The sequence below is a fragment of the Nelusetta ayraudi genome, unplaced genomic scaffold, assembly GCF_046127955.1.
Source record: "Nelusetta ayraudi isolate G7.1 ecotype Tasmania unplaced genomic scaffold, CSIRO-AGI_Nayr_v1 ptg000060l, whole genome shotgun sequence".
Taxonomy (NCBI): Eukaryota; Metazoa; Chordata; class Actinopteri; order Tetraodontiformes; family Monacanthidae; genus Nelusetta; species Nelusetta ayraudi.
Genome location: NW_027466110.1, coordinates 7247637 through 7258725, shown reverse-complemented (window position 1 = coordinate 7258725; position 11089 = coordinate 7247637). Strand labels below are relative to the sequence as shown.

Below are 11089 nucleotides of genomic sequence, written 5' to 3'. Positions count from 1 at the left end.
TCACAGGCTGTCTGGCAAAGCAGATCAAAACATACTCCATGTGTTTATTGAAAAACTGAGAGGAAACAGACAGGAGGTGTTGGACATATGTGTGTGCAGCTGTAACGAGTAAAACTGACGCGTATCCGATCGGACCGTTCTGACTGAAAAGTGGGAAATGTTTCCTGGGCGGCTGCGAGTGGTGGGAGCGCAAGCCTGTTGGGAGTCACAGCTGAAATCAGAGCAGCACAAGTTTTGTTGGCAATATTATCTCCCATCTGGTCTGGACTTCAAAAAAAAAAAGAAAAAAGAAAACAGAAAACAGAAAATAGAAAAGAGAATACTATCGGTGGGATCGCTGAAAACACTGTCAACGCATTTGCTCAGTTTTTCAATCTCCAAAAGCCAGAAGCCGACTGTAAATACTTTCCTGCTGGACAGGATCCTCAGAATATTTTCTCAAAAATGACTACTGGGAGTGTTAAACAGCGACTGGTCATTACTGGTGTTTGCTTGTGATATGAACGTGTGTGTTCAGTAGTACATGTCCTGGTAGAGGGTCTGTCCCATCTCGATGTAGGCCTCCTTCTCCTGCGCCGACATCTGCTCCACCAGCTCCGGCCTCTGGCTCACCTCTCGGTACGAGCGCGGCCGACCGCCGACCATCACCATGGGCTCGTCGGACACCTCCTCAAAGTCGTCGTCGTCGTCCTCTTCCTCTTGGCGGTGCTGCTGCTGCACGGCCCGATGCTGAAGGGGCGCGGGCTTCGCCGGCGGCTCGTCGTCCGACTCGCTGGTGTCGCTGTCCGAGTCGCTGGCGTTAGCCGCCAGCCCCTTCGTGGCGGCGGCGGTGGCATTCGCTCCTCCCGCTCCTCCCGCTCCTCCGCCGGCGACGCTCCTCTTCTCGTGGATGAGCAGGGCACGCATCACCTCCTCGTTCTCGTCTGACTGACCCACGCCGTGGGCGGCCGCTCCGTCCTGGGTGCCGGGTCCGTCTCCATCTGTGCAGCGGAACATGTTTAAAACATCAACACTCCAATATATCCCTGGGCCTCCCGTCAGCTCTTCTCCTTCACCCAGTTTCCCAGGGTGAAGGTTGGGGTTACACAAGAGGCCTGGTCATCAGAGGACTGCAGAGACAAACAAACATCTACACTCACAGCTTCAAACCATTTAGAGATGCCAATGAGCATAATGTACATGTCTTTGGACTGTGGGAGGAAGCTGGAGTGCCAGGAGAGAAAGTTCACACGGAAAGGCCCCGAGTCTGGGAATCAAACCCACAACCTTCTTGCTCTGAGATGACAGTCAAATCAATCTATTCACCGCTAATGAAATGAAATAAAATAGAATAAAATAAAGTCAAATTAAATAAAAAATGATGAGAGCAGGCCTTCGCTGAGGCTCAGTCCCGAATAAATAAAATAAAATAAAAAAATCAACCAACCAATCAATCAATCAATCAATCAATCACACCTTCCAGCGGCTTCTGGTTGGAGCAATAGGTTATGGTGTTGGTGTATTTTGTCTCTATCGATTGATGTATGAGGGGTGATGACACGTTCAGCTTTGCTGCTGACCACATCTGAATTTCAAGGGTGCAGAAAGGAAGTCTGAACTAATTAGGTGTGTGTGTGTGTGTGTGTGTGTGTGTGTGTGTGTGTGTGTGTGTGTGTGTGACATGGAAGCAAAACAGTCACCATCCTATTGACAGACAGAAATTGACCAGTTGAAGAAAACAGTATGACGGAAAATATGTTGAATAAATAAACTGGTGTCATTAGTGACATTTCAATTTTTTTGTACTGCTGCAGTGCAAAGAAAATATGTTAACAAGACGGCTTGTATATGTATCTGCCAGGGGAATGTTTGCCTTTGACTCTGTAGCTCTTCTTTGCTTGAGATGTAATGAGAAGCACAATGCTGAGAATTAATGAGCCGGCCCTGCTCGGTCATGCGCCACTTTAGACTCTGATTATTTCAATTAAGTCGTTACGGTTCAAAGGAAGGTCTGGTCAGGCCTGCTTGCCCTTAGGTGGAGTGACAATGTCAGAGCAATAACGGCAGCTCAAGGCACAGTGCCTGCAGCATCAGAGACCTCAGTTTGACCTGTCACGACCTGCCTGCAGAACACAGGGAGGGGCACAGAGGAGCAGCTGACGGGTGTGGGCCGGATCGGGCTCGACTGTCCATCCTGAGGGCTGATTTAGCGAGCTAACACTGTGCGCAGGCAACAGCTTCCGTGATTACCACCGCCAGCCTTCGCAGCTGAGAGTGGGCGGGAATTAAATGTTGAATTTAACATGTTTTGATCCAATCTCCTCATTATTGGGGAGAATGTACTAAAAACCATTCAACAAAAACATTCTCCCGATGTGGCACCGCTTACTGTTGAGTAATTATATGCTGTGTCTCTTTTGAAAAAGCTGTTATGTATGAATTTATTCCATTTAATTGCAGATTAAGTGGTGAACAATAAGCAAAGGAGGGTGAAGGAAATTAATTCATTAGTCAGGTGGTGATGGTGAACATTTACCCGCTGGCCGCTTTGCCAGAAACTTCTCACTTACGGTTCTTGAGGACGTCGGATTCGCTGTAGGCGCCGTGGACTGTGCTCTGGGTCAACCACACGGGCCTCTCTTTGGCCGCTCTGCCCTGAGCGGCCTGTTTCTGCTGCTCCTCCTGCTCCTCCATGCTGATGACCACGTTCTGGGTGTACAGGTCAGCATACGCCGACGATTTGTTGGACCAGGCCTCGCGGTGTGGGCCGCTTGCAGCATTTGCTGCATTTGCTGCAGCACGTTCCCGACTGGAGGAAAGAATTGAGTGAACATCCATTAGTTGTGAGATTAATGCATGTCAATAGTATAAAAAAAATGAATAAAATCTGTGTGTAAATGCAGTGAAACAATGAGTTTTTCCTCAGAGACCTTTGTTTGAGGGCAGGAATCTCAGACGGTTCAGGCTCCAGCAAGTCGTGGGACAAGTTGACGTCTTCAGTCTCGCGCAGCAACGCGTAGATGGGTTCGATCTGCTCGTTGAAGCGCGCCACCAGAGTCCTGGCATCAGGACAGAGGGACTGATCTTCCTCCACCTCTGCTTGGCAGAAGGTGCAGCGAAATGTACCTGTGACATCACAAACCATTCAGAGAAACAAGTGTCATCCAATACTCGGGGTTGCAGGGAAACAGGTATCAACGCTACCGAAATACATTAAGCTATCTCATGTATTCTCAGCTAAAGCGAGCCATCTTCTATCAAAACATCTGCGGAGATTACCAGTCATTGGATCAAACAGCTGATTGGCCTCTAGGTCGGTGAAGGTGGAGCAGCAGTTGGGGCACCGAAAGGAGGCGCGGCTGGTCGAATCCCGTTCATCCATCTCAATGCGCCGTCGCATGTGATCCAGTTTATACTTCACCACATTGACCAGTACTCTGAAAAAAATAACAGGATGTCATTGGGTTTTGTGTGAACCAGTGTAGCGTGGGATTGACAAAAAACATTTCTGTGCTTCATGTATCTGTAGCTTCCGTTTTCAGGGGAGAATGTTTGACAGAAAAGGTTTGCTCATGTTACTCAGCATCGGTGGCAGCGTTGGGACCGCACACAACATGGGACGGTAATTTGCTCTCGGTGTTCCATCATATTTCTCCTTCATTCAGTGACAATCACCTGTAGTTGATAAAATAGTAGTTGTGCCGCGTCGTCTTGCCATCGGGCGCCGTCTCCACCCTCATGCGACACTTGACAAACTTGTCAGCCTTCAGCGTGTTGAGCACTGACCGCAGCTGCTTGCGGTCGAACTTAAGCAGCTCCAACATGTCCTCCTCACGCACACAGGGGTTACGGATGAGCACATCCAGGGCCAAGGCGTGCTCCACCCCATAGAAGCCCCTGACCACTTGCTTGGCCAGCCGCTTGAGTGCTGCTGGGACCTCGGTCAGCAGCTCTGGTTCAATCATTTTCTACTGGGGAATAAAAAAACAAACAAAAAACAGACACGATGGTCATTTACGAGGTAAAGTTTTTGAGACAGACAGTCACAGACTCAATTCTGCTGCTCACCCGACAAAGCAGTGAGTCTTACAAGCGTTGTACTACTTAAGGGGGGAATGAAAAAAAAACTGAATTTCAAAGATGCATTACCAAAAGCATAATCCCAACATAGAAATGGTCCCCGAAGCACACGTTTCCTTGCTTTTTCGGAAGAAGTCAGTGTTTCCTGTTATCATGACTATATCCTTGTTCACGTTATTTGTAAACACGTCTAGTCAATCGAAAATAAAGGCTTCCCGGCTACTTTACATAGAAGTCTGTGTTTAACGTTAGCATACATGAAGTTAGATATGCTAACTCTTAAGCAAAATAAAAACGAGAGCTCTAGTATTGCAACAGCAACTAGACTAGCAGCCTTAACTACACTTTAGTCAGCGAGCAATACCCAAGCAACCGTTCCTAACTGCTTGGCTTGTACAGATATGCGTCACATTTACTTTACCTTTACAAGTTGAAAGAAGAAGGCATGACAAGACAAAGCAAAGTTCATGAGGGGAAATAATTCACGTGACATAGGCAGTGCTAACCGTATCCGGCGAGATTACTCTTCAGAGTTGTTGCTCGAACGCGGCGATCTGAAAATCCCACTTTTCACCCGAGAAACTTGTATTGAACCATCTTTAAGTTGCCAGACATACTGCTAGCACGCTTGTAATTTTCTGTTGAAAAGACAACCCCGGAAGCTAAATCAAAGACGCAGCAAAATCAACAGCCCCCAAAGGCCAATAGAACAAAGCAATTTTGGATTGACGTGGTATCTAACGAATGACTACAATACTATGGAACGCTTTTGTCCAATGACACTGGACGAGTGGGATATTTAGGCGGGGTTTGAACTGTTTACTTCCGGGACGTCGCTATCGCGAAAAATGGCTTCTCTTGATAGAGTGAAGGTATTAGTTTTAGGTGATTCTGGTAAGTAAAGCAGTAATAACAACCACCGATATTGTTCTTTTTACGTAGTGTTTGCTATCGAACTAGCCGTCGTTTGAAAAATATGCTTCATTCCCCGGTTTGCTCCCAGATTCCAAAAAATATATATTTAAAAAATAAAATAAAATAAAAAGCCATATATATATTTTAAATATTAAATATTGTTTATCTGGCTTCAGGACGATTGAAAGCTCATCATCTCTCGTCATGAGATGGTGCCCTCTGCCGTGTTAATATAAGTATTTGACGGCTGTCGCCAGAGCGGTGGCTGCACGACCTGTTATTACGTGTTCCATCTGTTTTGTAGACACTGTGCATATGCGTGTGAGAGAACGGTCTAGCTTTCGATCCAGCGTGTAAAATTAAGTAAGGAAGTAATGAAGGTCTGTTCACATTTCCTAAGAGTATGTACTGAAGTGCGCCCACTTGTTATTGTCAGGGGTTGGCAAGTCTTCTCTGGTCCATCTGCTCTGTCAAAATCAAGTTTTAGGAAATCCTTCGTGGACGGTCGGTTGCTCCGTGGATGTACGGGTAAGCAAGCATTTTTCATTTCCATTTGCTGAGAATACTAATCCATGCTACATGCAAAATGATAGTATTATAACAACCAAATATAAAATGGATCTTTATTTGGTAGTCAAACCCATAGTGGCTTTTCACTTATTTTGTATGTCTGTGTTAAGTCACGTGTTTGCCTTTTCCTTTTAAATCTGTCTTGTATAAAACTTCTTCAACTATTTCTCCCTTATTCACAGGTCCAAGACTACAAGGAAGGAACCCCAGAGGAGAAAACCTACTACATTGAGCTCTGGGATGTTGGAGGATCTGTCGGCAGTGCCAGCAGTGTCAAAAGCACCAGAGCAGTCTTCTACAATTCAGTCAATGGTAAAGATGATATCTAAATATTTAAAGGAAGGTTAAGAGTAATAATAAATAGTATGTAACCATAAAATGTTGTATTTCTCCCCAGGAATTATCTTGGTACATGACTTAACAAACAAGAAATCCCCACAGAATCTCTACCGTTGGTCATTAGAGGCGTTAAACAGGGACTCGTCTCCAACTGGAGTTATCGTGTCCAATGGGTAAGACAGCAGACGAGTGCTGGTGCTTGATATGGTTTGTTGCTGTAGTGCATAATTGTTTTTCAAAAGCTCGTAAATGTGTTACTATATGAACAATTTGGGTTGTTTTCCTTGCAGGGACTACGACAGAGAGCAGTTTGCTGAGAACCCAGTGCCTTTGCTGCTGATTGGCACAAAGTTTGACCAGATTCCAGAGAATAAACGCAGTGAAGTTCTGACAAGGACAACGTTTTTGTCTGAAGATTTCAATGCAGAAGAGATAAATCTGGTAAGATGACTTCGTAAAGATTTTTTTCATGAAGCATTCTGTCTTGGAATTGTTTTCTTGTAATAATTTCCGGTACGTAAAGAACTGATTCCAATCGACTGTGGCAGTTGACTCATAACAATTTTTGTGTGAATTGGTGTTGAATGTTTGCAAAAGTTATTTGCAGTGTTTTGATTAAGGCAGCAATTCAGAGTCCTCCTAAATGCTTAAGGATCTGTAAATGAGGAAGCAAACAATGTCATTACAAAAACAGCCTTAATAAACTGCACATACATGACATCTATCAGCTTTGTGTTTTGCATTCAAAGTAATTAAGATAAAAACACCCAAATTAAGGTAGTAGACTTAATGGGAATCCTTGGGAAGATTCTGCTGTCTTCTAGTGGTCTTATTTCAAAAAAAAAAAAAAAAAGACTACCTGGAGTTTGTTATTCAAACATAGATACCAAGTAAATAGTTACAATGGGGGAAAAAAGACTTGCCCTTACAAAAGAGTGACTTGTTTCCCACCCTCAGGACTGCACCAACCCACGGTACCTTGCTGCAGGCACGTCGAATGCTGTGAAACTTAGCAGGTTTTTTGACAAGGTGAGAAACGGATGCTTGTGCAAGGTGTTGGAAATCCTGCATGACATCGCAGCAAGCATCAACATCCGTACAGCATTTATCACAACGACAGTTGACAAGTTCAACTCGTGTATTTAAAAATTTAGGAACAATTTTCTTTTAAATTTTATATTTAAGCACCATACAGTTTTTTCAGCTTGTAATGTAATTACAAATAATCTAACAATGTTTTAATTCATAAGAAAGCAAACACTGTCTACTGTCTACAACTACATATTTTATTGTACGTCTCTCTCAACAGGTAATAGAGAAGAGATATTTTACTAGAGATGCAAGTCAGGTGGGTAAAATTTGCATCCCTCCTCTATATTAATATTATTAGTTAAGTTAATGATTCAGCAGTTAGTAAAATAATTTACTGTCAAAGCCCAAGTCATTGTAACCAAGGTTCAATTTTCTTTCCTGTTAACCTCTGCTCTAAAATGCTTTCACTTACTTTGCAGATGACTGGTTTTACAGACAGGAAACGATTCAACTTCAAAAGTTTGCACTACGACTGACTGCAGTGGTCTGTGGTTGTGACCATAAAGCCATTGTGCTTTTTTTCTGCCACAAGTAAACGCCCCACCCACTCACTGCTGTTTCTTTGTCTCTGTTTTTGCTACCATGCCTCAACTTGTGCCACAAAAACGGAGAAAGACAAATTATTGCAAATAGACGATTTTTGAAGGGAAAACATTTTTTAATGTTTCTTGCACAGGTCTCATTATATACCAACTTTATGAAACGCTTTCCTCCTAAATGTTTGCTTTAGATATCATGTAATTTCATAAGCAAAGGGTGACATTCTCAGTCTGTGACTGTGACTGGTACAGCATTCCCCAAACCCTTCATTGTTTTCTTAATCCATGGGAGATAGTAATGGACTTTAGTGAAAACATGAGGATACGTGGCATTAGTACAATCTTTAGGATAGGCGTAGGCTGTGATACCCTGAAGCTTTCTTTGGCAGATAAGTGGACCTCCGGAATCTCCCTACAGAAAGAAACAGAAGACAGCAACACTGAAAACGTGTCTTCTGAAATAAAAACACTTTTCTTGACATTTGCATTTTCAGTGTTTCATGCCAATCATCTTCACCTGGCAAATTCCTCCTTTGTTTTTGTTGAACTTGGTGCAGATCATGTGTTGACTGTTGAAGTGTGACTTCCAGATATGCTTGCACTCATTGTTGAATTGCAGTTTCTCAGTGGTCTCCTTGAGAACAGGTGATGGTTCAAGCTTGTTGCCTGCAGTTATGCCCCAGCCAGCAACCAGACAGTTGACAAGGGCAGGAGATTTGGGGTCTTTCTTAGGCAGCCCAATGAGTTTTACGTACTTATTCAGTTTGGCTTTCTTCTGTAACTGAAAATAAGCAAAAAAGAGAGCTGAATTATTAATACATTTTTCTTCTGTTAAACTATTTTCATGGCACAGTATAGCAGTAGAAATGGAGACTTTTTTACTGTCACATTTTACAGCTACTTTCAGTATAAATGTCAACCTGCGGGGTGTCAATTCTACTGACAACAGACGGAAATGGATCAGAGAAGCGGCAAAATGCAAAGTGGTTCCCTTTGAAGCGAGTTGGTTTATGGATTTTAAGTCATTTTTTTGAATCATGCTGAAGGTTTGCACTTACCTTCAGCAACATGATATCATTATCATAGTCTTTAAAATCTGGATGAGGGAAGTACTTGGCCACTTCAATCAACTGCTGGCTTGCCTCTTTCTTGGAAATCTTATGTGCTCCAAGAACTACAGACATTTTTTCATTAGACCTGAATAACAAGAGTAAAATTCAGTCATCAGTGGCTATCAGTCAACTGCGATAGAATAAGCATTAAGTAAATCAAATTGTGAACAAAAATGTAATAAGAGCAAATAAACAGCACTAATGAATAACATCAACTGGAGCAGCTTCCAGTCAAGTCCCCTTGAAAAATAAAAAAAAGAATCAATGCGTTTTAATATCTGTTGATTGGGTGGAGACCGTACAATGATGAATCATAAACTCACCTGTTACAGTGTGCAGCAGTCAGAACAAAGTCCTCCCGAATGAGAATGCCACCACATGAGTGGTGTTGACTAAACTGGAGCGATGCCATGTAGGGTCTGGAATGGGGCTTCGACTCCTTTCCACCCACGATGCCACTCTCAAAAGCCCCTCAAGTCAGAACAGAAGCAAAATCATGGCACACTGGGCAGTTGTAGATTAAAGTCTGACTTTTTTTTTTTTTTGACAATATATGCTGTTTAAATTCAAATAAAATTCCAATTTACCTGTGAAGCAGAGCAGTTGAAGGAACACTATGATACAGTAGGTGTGACTCATGTTTGTAAGAATCAATACAGAATGAGTTACTCAACTGAGAATGAAGTGTGGTGTGTGTGTGCATATGTCTTTGGTGGTTGTGAAGGAGATGTCTCTGTGTGTGCATATGTGTCCATCCCCCCTATAATCAACAGATTCAGATACCTCAAAAAAAAAAAAAAAAAGTGTTTCCTTTCACAGCAAGAGTGAGAGCACAACTCTTGTGCTGCAGCTTGTTTGAGACCCTCAGGCAAAACCACATTAGCTGTCATCCGGCCTCGTCAGTGCCAGTATGTGGTAGTTGAATCAAAACTCAAGAATACGTAGCTTCATTATTCAAAGTATGTCTGGTTGCACCTCAGACTCAGCATCAAAATAGTAAAGAACATTCAAAAGATTTTGATATTTTAAAAGGACCCATGAGTAATATTTTATAGAGATCTTCAAAAAAAAAAAAAGGGACAAATAATTTTGCAAAATGTTCACTTACACAAATATATGTATGTCTAGTATATGAACTCTTTGCCAAGACGTCTTGCCAAATTTCACACACCTCAGCTTTAAAAGAGGTCTTCAGTCATCTTTAAAGTCACTACCAGGAAGGGTTTGCCAGAGAGGAAGTTAGTTTTCAACCAGACAACAAACAATATTGTCATTTTTCCCAAACCAAAAATCAACAAACACCAAACCTTGTCAGCCAAAGCTCAAGGGGAGGAGAAATGAAGTCAAAAAAAGAGATGGCACTTACAATTCCTCCCATGGACCATCAAACTTTTACTGTGAAGAGATGAAAGTATCTAAGTAAAGCATAAAAGAAGCCTTCAAGGTAAGAGATAACCTTTTACTGACTTGCAGAGGTCCTCTAATCATCAGATCACATGCACCTGCTGGGAACCTAGACCAAGCATGACCAGCAGAGGGCAGTGTGTGATGTGGAGCTTTACATATTCAAGATGCTGAAAAAGTGCAACCTCAAATCCACATGGAGTACTGATTCTAAAATAAGAGTGTTCGATTAATTGTTTTGTCTTTGTGAGTGTGTGTCTGTGTGACAACAGCATAATGACAAGATAACTGCTGCAGATAGTGCAAAAATATCATTTTCAATGTGTTTTATGATGAGGTTTCTTTTAAACATTATGACGTCCACTGAGTGGCTTAGGTCCAATCTAATTTTCTCTACTGGAACAGAGGGACAGGCTTTGCAGTGTTGTTGTGTTGATTGTGATGATGTGAGTTGGCGATACACTGCTGCTTCAACTTCAAAACCTCTCCACGTGGTCTTCCACTCAGTTCTTTGTTTCGTTGACCCTCTTTCAAAATGAATGAGCACTTTAAGGATTGGTAACGGTCGTGATTTTGCACAGTTTGAACTGAGCTAAATCACAAAGCTTCTGAGTGTAGGGAGCAGTGAAACACCCTGTGTAATGAAAAATAAATAAAAATATAAAAGTATTTTTCAAAGATAATGAAAAATAAGTGGCATGACAAAGCGAGGATGTGTTTAAAAAGTTTTTTTTTGTTAATCTCCTGGTTAATTATTCACTCATTGATGTAGATTTAAAGTAAACCTACAACTACTTTAACCCTTTCAATCCGACAGTTATGGTTCCTGAAATCATTCTCTGATAAAAAACAAATCCAATAACATAGCAGTAGTATGCATGCTCATATATATATATATATATATATATATATATATATATATATATATATATATATATATATATATATATATATATACATATATATATATATATATATATATATATATATATATGTGTATATTTATATACATATATGTATATATACTGTATATATACACACACACACACATACATATCA

The 11089-nt window shown here is 41.9% G+C and overlaps 3 protein-coding genes across 5 annotated transcripts; 1 reads left to right on the top strand and 2 right to left on the bottom strand.

The window, feature by feature from the left end:
- Nucleotides 1-4710, bottom strand: gtf2e1 (general transcription factor IIE, polypeptide 1, alpha). Of its 2 annotated transcripts, none has more exons than XM_076039790.1 (6): nucleotides 4566-4710; nucleotides 3655-3950; nucleotides 3259-3416; nucleotides 2910-3105; nucleotides 2550-2788; nucleotides 1-980 (listed from the first exon to the last, which is right to left on the bottom strand). In XM_076039790.1, the coding sequence occupies exons 2-6, from the start codon at nucleotides 3942-3944 to the stop codon at nucleotides 514-516; spliced, it is 1350 nt and encodes a 449-aa protein (XP_075895905.1). In that variant the 5' UTR covers nucleotides 3945-3950; nucleotides 4566-4710; the 3' UTR covers nucleotides 1-513. The 2 variants fall into 2 exon arrangements, with proteins under 2 accessions (XP_075895905.1, XP_075895906.1); XM_076039791.1 differs by having other exon boundaries at nucleotides 3655-3947; nucleotides 4566-4699.
- Nucleotides 4711-4808: 98 nt separating this feature from the next.
- On the top strand, nucleotides 4809-7993 carry rabl3 (RAB, member of RAS oncogene family-like 3). Its single transcript, XM_076039795.1, has 8 exons — nucleotides 4809-4953; nucleotides 5411-5502; nucleotides 5727-5856; nucleotides 5942-6056; nucleotides 6174-6324; nucleotides 6841-6912; nucleotides 7193-7231; nucleotides 7395-7993. Exons 1-8 carry the CDS (start codon nucleotides 4908-4910, stop codon nucleotides 7449-7451), a joined length of 702 nt encoding a protein of 233 aa, XP_075895910.1. The 5' UTR covers nucleotides 4809-4907; the 3' UTR covers nucleotides 7452-7993.
- Nucleotides 7613-10040, bottom strand: LOC142897443 (granzyme F-like). 2 transcript variants are annotated; one of them, XM_076039793.1, is made up of 5 exons: nucleotides 9993-10040; nucleotides 8950-9097; nucleotides 8573-8711; nucleotides 8032-8295; nucleotides 7613-7926 (listed from the first exon to the last, which is right to left on the bottom strand). In XM_076039793.1, exons 1-5 carry the CDS (start codon nucleotides 10009-10011, stop codon nucleotides 7741-7743), a joined length of 756 nt encoding a protein of 251 aa, XP_075895908.1. In that variant the 5' UTR covers nucleotides 10012-10040; the 3' UTR covers nucleotides 7613-7740. The 2 variants fall into 2 exon arrangements, with proteins under 2 accessions (XP_075895908.1, XP_075895907.1); XM_076039792.1 differs by lacking the exon at nucleotides 9993-10040 and adding an exon at nucleotides 9214-9381.
- Nucleotides 10041-11089: the final 1049 nt, after the last annotated feature.